Raw genomic sequence first — 6,895 nt, 5'->3', positions numbered from 1 at the left:
GCTGTAGAATTTACTGATATATAATAGAAGTAAACAGGTCAGTCATATTTCTCATTCCTGAAGTATGGCTTTATTATAATACAAAATGGGCAAGCTGTTGAATTTACTGGTATATAATAGAAGTAAACAGGTCAGTCATATTTCTCATTCCTGGAGTATGGGTTTATTATAATACAAAATGGCCAAGCTGTAGAATTTACTGGTATATAATAGAAGTAAACAGGTCAGTCATATTTCACATTCCTGGAGTATGGCTTTATTATAATACAAAATGGGCAAGCTGTAAAATTTACTGGTATATAATAGAAGTAAACAGGTCAGTCATATTTCACATTCCTGGAGTATGGCTTTATTATAATACAAAATGGGCAAGCTGTAAAATTTACTGGTATATAATAGAAGTAAACAGGTCAGTCATATTTCATTTTACAACTTGGCCATTTTGTATTATAATAACGCCATACTCCAGGAATGTGAAATATGACTGACCTGTTTACTTCTATTATATACCAGTAAATTTTACAGCTTGCCCATTTTGTATTATAATAAAGCCATACTTCAGGCTGGTATATAATAGAAGTAAACAGGTCAGTCATATTTCACATTCCTGAAGTATGGCTTTATTATAATACAAAATGGCCAAGCTGTAGAATTTATTGGTGTGTAAAAGAAAGAACCAGGTCAGTCATATTTCACATTCCTGAAGTATGGCTTTATTATGATACAAAATGGCCAAGCTGTAGAATTTATTGGTGTGTAAAAGAAAGAAACAGGTCAGTCATATTTCTAAGGTGAGCAAGTAAGTTGTTCTTACAACTATATTATTCAATTATATTAGGTGCTCTTGATAATCATGAAACTGTATCCTGGAAATAGAAATTGTAACATAAAGCAGGATCTTATTCTATGCAAAATATGAGCACATTCAGTATGGTTAACGAATGTTTTTTTTTTATTTCAACTCGACAGGAATAGTGTTTAAATACATATACAAAGTTCTGTTTGACAGGGAACTGTATATTTGATACTTGTTTTAACAAGTAACCTATAAAATTCTGCAGCTCTTGGTTTTTTATAAAGTAACCTGAGTACAACAAAATTGTTTGATATACATGTGTAAATGAATAATGTATGGTATCTTTTGTTTTCCAGAAGAAAGTTTCGTTAAGAAACCATCTTGATATATGGATTGTTTTATTCCTTTTTTTGCAGCTTTTTCGTAAATATGATTATCAGGTCTTTATGTGATACTAAATCAAAAAAAGTTTTTCTTTTCTATTTCTAGAATTGGGAATCTCGCCACATTAACAGTAAAGTCAGCATCAAAGAAAGCAGAACCAGATCATAACAAAGTTCAAGGGCATTCATCATTGGAGTTCACCAAGATGAGCCTCAACTCCTCATCTCATTTCTTCATCGGTGGAATTCCATCTAGCGTAAAGGTACTCGTATATAATTCAGTGCTTAGACTGCATGCATGTCATATTTCTGTCGAAACACAGACTGGCACATCCTGGTGGTTAGGGCACTTGAATTGCAATATTCAGGTTGTGAAATTGAAACTCTGAGCCAAACATGCTCACTCTTTCGTTCGTGGGGGTGTTGTAGTGTGATGCTCAATCCCACTATCTTTTGATAAAAGAGTAGCCAAATAGTCGGAGGTGGGTGCTATCATAAACAAATGAAGAAACTGTACAAAAACATTGAAATTTAATAACACCTTCCCCCACAGATAGTAGAATTTAGTAACAACACCCTCTCCAGTTACTTCTGTATGTAAAAACCAAAGTTTAATGACACTGTACCCATTTGTATTTCTACATAAAACCAAAGTAACTATAGGGGCACTCAGTAGAGTACATACCTCTGCCATACAGTGTTGATCATATTTGCCTCTCAAAAAATACGAAAATGTGGCCATATGTCCATCATTATAAATGGACACAGACCACTTTTGGCAGGACAATGGGGAATAATATTCTACATGTGTCTACCAAGTTTCATCAAAATCCAATCATTTTCAACTGAGTTATAAAGCTAAAATAGTGTAAAAATTGGTCCTCATGTTAACAGATAGGGTTTTTTTTTATTTTTGTGACCTTGACCCTCCAAAAACTAAGCACTTCTAAGTTGGATCATAGTCCAAATGTGTACCACCTATCGTCCAAATCCATTCAGCTGTTTTCAAGAAATCTTGCTGACAAATGAATAAAAAATCAAACACACACACACACACATAAGGGTGAAAACATAACCTCCATCTATCTTGAATGGCAGAGGTAATGACAGCTTTCTTAATTCTGTACACAGATAGCGAAATTTAGTTACACCTTTCCTAGTTATATCTGTACATAAGAACCAATTTAACAACGTTTATCCTAGTTATATCTACACATAAAAACCAAAGCTTACGGATGACTTCTTCAATCACATAAATATTAAAGACTAATAACACTTTCTCCAGTTCCACAACTCAACTGGAAATTTTTTCCTAAACTAAAGATATTGTACATTGTTCATCAAATTGTGGTTATTCATCCTTTTTTGTCGATTTAAATTTTTTTATTGTAAAACTTAAATTCTGAGGCTATTATCTAATGAAATAACTTCTTAACACTTGAATATTTCTTTTTTATCATAAACTGTTAATCTATGAAACCTAAAGTAGTTATTTGTAATTAATTTTATGATTTTCAGCATCATTGCTCTCTCAGGGGCTTGCCTCTAGGATAAGAGATTTTTTTTACAGAAAAAAAATGTCTTCTTTTTAACAATGTTTCTCTTATAGTTTAATAATCACTACTAAAGAGTTGAAATAAAAGGTAAAAATATATATAAAACAGAAATTATAATATTATTTAACAAGTTTTTGCTAGATTTTTAAGATTGACAGATATGCAGAGAAAGAAAACATGATGATTTTTTTTTAAACTAAGAAACGAAGTAAACTGTTTCATTGAGTTAGTGAGTTATACTTATCTCTTGTGAGTTTCATTAGACGGTGAACTCATTGATTAACCGATTGAAGTAGAGTAAACTGTTTCATTGAGTTAGTGAGTTATACTTACCTCTTGTGAGTTTCATCAGACATGAAAATCACAAGAGGTAAGTATAACTCACTAACTCAATGTCTACTTCAGTTGGTTAATCAATGAGTTCACCAGTAAACTGTTTCATTGAGTTAGTGAGTTATACTTATCTCTTGTGAGTTTCATTAGACGGTGAACTCATTGATTAACCGATTGAAGTAGAGTAAACTGTTTCATTGAGTTAGTGAGTTATACTTACCTCTTGTGAGTTTCATCAGACAGTTATACTTACCTCTTGTATTTTCGTCACACAGTGAACTTATTGATTAACCAATTGAAGGTTTTTACAACAAATATAAACCATAAACACATTATTAAAAGTCTGACTGACTACTATGAATACTAAACATATTATCATAACTATGACTGACTACTATGAATACTAAACATATTATCATAACTATGACTGACTACTATGAATACCAAACATATTATCATAACTATGACTGACTACTATGAATACTAAACATATTATCATAACTATGACTGACTACTATGAACACCAAACATATTATCATAACTATGACTGACTACTATGAATACTAAACATATTATCATAACTATGACTGACTACTATGAACACCAAACATATTATCAGAACTGTGATTGATTGATCTGCATTAAACATCTTATCAGAATTTGGGCTGAGTACTCTAATCTTCAAACAAATTATCAGAACTGTGATTGATTGATCTGCATTAAACATCTTATCAGAATTTGGACTGAGTACTCTAATCTTCAAACAAATTATCAGAACTCTGACTGATTACTTTAAACCCCAAACAGATTATTGGAACTCAATGATCATTCTGAACATTAAACATGTCAGAATTCAGACGGACTACTCCGAACACTAAACACATTATCAGAATAGGCCCGGCATGGCCAGGTGGCTAGGGTGCTCGACTCGCAATCTGAGGGTCACGGGTTCGAATCCCTGTCACACCAAACATGCTCGCCCTTTCAGCCGTCACACCAAACATGTTCGCCTGTGGGGGCGTTATATGTCACGGTCAATCCCACTATTCGTTGGTAAAAGAGTAGCCCAAGAGTTGGCGGTGGGTGGTGATGACTAGCTGCCTTCCCTCTAGTCTTACACTGCTAAATTAGGGATGGCTAGCGCAGATAGCCCTCGTGTAGCTTTGCACGAAATTCAAAACAAACAAACAAACATTATCAGAACTCCAAATGTAATGACTACCTAAACACTAAACCTATAATCAGAACCTTGACTGACTACTCGGAACACTAAACAGACTATCAGAACCTTGTGCAATCACTCTGAACAGTCAACATTGCAGAACTCTGACTGACTGCTCTAAACATAAAACATATCAGAATCCTGATTAACCATTCTGAACACTAGACAAATTATCAGAACTCTGATTGTTCACTTGAGCACTAAACATATTATCAGAGCCCTTACTGACTACTCAACACTTCAAAATGATTAGATTAATAAGCAAAATAAAACCCGAGAACTCTTTTGACATGTGGATCCTTGCCCCGATGAAGACAGATCCACCTATCAAAAGTGTTAGTTTTTTAATTTACAAACTTTTTTGTCCCACGTATTTTGTTGCTATATTTAAACAGATTATCAGAATTCTGACTGCTAAACATATTATCAGAACTCCGATTGGCCCCTTTAATCCCCTAAACAGATTCTCAGAATTGTTTTTGCCAAAAACTAATGTTACTACTTTCGTAATAAAGGATGCTTATAAAACATATAAAAATGTGGAAATATAACTTTTGTTTTTCTGATAGAAATGTTGAATTGTTAGTTTAGGTTGATAAAACAGCAGTAATCTATAAATAAATGTTACATATTGATGAAACCTAATTTCTAATGGACAGTCTGCTGGTGAAAGAAATTGTAAGACAATGTTTTTGTTCACTATAACAGACAAGCTTTATTAGGACCTGCAAAATTCATCTTTAACTAGTTTTGTAATCTTTTGTAATTGATCTACTGCAGTCTGTCTCTAAAAGAGCATTACAATTTATTCTTTAAACAGGTCCCGGGACAAGTTAAGACTAGATCTTTTGCCGGATGTCTTTATGAAGTCAGATTGGATGGTAACCGTGTAGGACTGTGGAATTTTATAACCAACTATGGTTGTAGTGGCTGCAAGGAAGGGTAAGTCAAGTTTTCTCTAGCTTAAAGCTCATTAATCCAGGGTGTATGCAGGAATTAAACTAACGATACTTTGTTTTTTGTTTTGTTTTGTTTCTATTTAGCAAAGTTACAGTAAATGAAGCAAGCTTTGAAAAATTAATATAACGAATTAAATCAAGCATCAAGAGATGACTTAGACTGTTTTATGTTACGAAAGATGTTTTATTGTAAATGGTCAGATGTCGTGCGTAAAATAGTTTAAAATTAACGTGCATGGATGTACAAATACATCTGTTTAATCATACTTGTTTTAAACATCTAAATAAAGTACAAAACGAAGTTGACACAGTAACTACCTAACCAACAAAGGTTGTAATAGTAAAACACGATTCTGAATAGTGGCTCATCAACCCAAGTATACCTGGACTTATAACTAGTAAACATATCCAAACAAAGTACAAAACTGAACTTTTTGTGTTCATTGTTTTTACAGGTTTATGCTGCCCTAGATTCATGATCAGTTTAAAATAGTGGATAAATCTCCTATATCTCCCTTCCCACATATTTTCTGTTTTTTCTCAACTTATTTCAGTGCTGGTGTATCCTAAAGCTAAGGTCTAATTGTTTTAATGATCTTTTTATCACTACATTTGAATCAACTACATTGTGCAACTCATTTAATGTAAGTTTGAAGTTGGTTATTTACTAAAACAAGAAAAAAGTTAATACACTATTTGAGTCTCACACATCCAATACAAGATCAAAGGCTTTAGATATGGAAATAAAAGCCTGCTGTAAATAAAGATAACTATTTATTCAGATAAATCCTGTGGAATACCTTTCTGGTTTTAAAAATATGTTGATTGCTTTAGTTTAATCTTTATACTCCTCATTAGTATACTGTATTTTTATTTTATTCATAATTATGAAGTTTTTTTACCTGCTTCTTGCTATTTTAATATAACCCCTTCACCAACAATTTGCTATTTTCCAACCCAGAACGTCATTAAGATGAACTGACTGTCAAGATAATTTTATAATTTCTATTTAATCCAACTGGTAGATGTATTTTGTTCATTGACATTGAATTTATTTTCTTTTTCCAGTGTGACTGGACAAGTAGATGCTTCGAAATATATGTTTAAAGGTGGTGGTTATGCTATTCATCGCCAGATTAAGAACTATCCATATTACGAACATACTATTACATTGAAGTTTAAGACCTTTGATGAAAATGCTTTGTTATTTTTCACATCAAATCCTCAGAAGGCAAGTGTTGTAGCTTTAGTTGGTTTTAAGTAGTAGTATATCACTTTTTGTAATCGTACTGTATTACACAAAAATCAAAACAAAGTACTTACGCCCGTGCCTCCATTTATGGCTCATGAGTCATGAGATCACTACAAGGGAATTATTCAGCGTCTTCGTGTTCTTGTATGCACATTAACTGTATCTGTAACATTATCTGATTTCTTGACAAATAGAAAAGATAGGAGTTTCTTATTTTATATTCTAGCTTGTTAATATCGGTAATTTGAGTTTCTAATTCATACGAATCTATAGACTTTGGACATCACAAAGATCTAATTTGAACCAGTGCTGCATTCAACATACCACAAGACACACAAAAATTGATGTTTAGGTGTGTTTTTTAATATTTAATTTTAAATTAAGAAATTGAGTC

General features: G+C 32.5%; 1 protein-coding gene across 2 annotated transcripts in view; it reads left to right on the top strand.

Annotated features, from left to right (window-relative positions):
* LOC106474320 (laminin subunit alpha-1-like) overlaps window positions 1-6,895 on the top strand; it is a 33,488-nt gene that overhangs the window by 18,688 nt on the left and 7,905 nt on the right. For both annotated transcript variants that reach the window (XM_022402633.1, XM_022402632.1), the window contains exons 7-9: window positions 1,286-1,442; window positions 5,111-5,232; window positions 6,318-6,480. In XM_022402633.1, the coding sequence (XP_022258341.1) occupies window positions 1,286-1,442; window positions 5,111-5,232; window positions 6,318-6,480 (442 nt within the window). The remainder of the gene's footprint in view (window positions 1-1,285; window positions 1,443-5,110; window positions 5,233-6,317; window positions 6,481-6,895) is intronic.

Source organism: Limulus polyphemus, unplaced genomic scaffold (assembly GCF_000517525.1).
Source record: "Limulus polyphemus unplaced genomic scaffold, Limulus_polyphemus-2.1.2 Scaffold7066, whole genome shotgun sequence".
Taxonomy (NCBI): domain Eukaryota; kingdom Metazoa; phylum Arthropoda; class Merostomata; order Xiphosura; family Limulidae; genus Limulus; species Limulus polyphemus.
The sequence above is the reverse complement of the archived record's forward strand: the minus strand, read 5'-3'. Positions and strand labels throughout refer to the sequence as shown.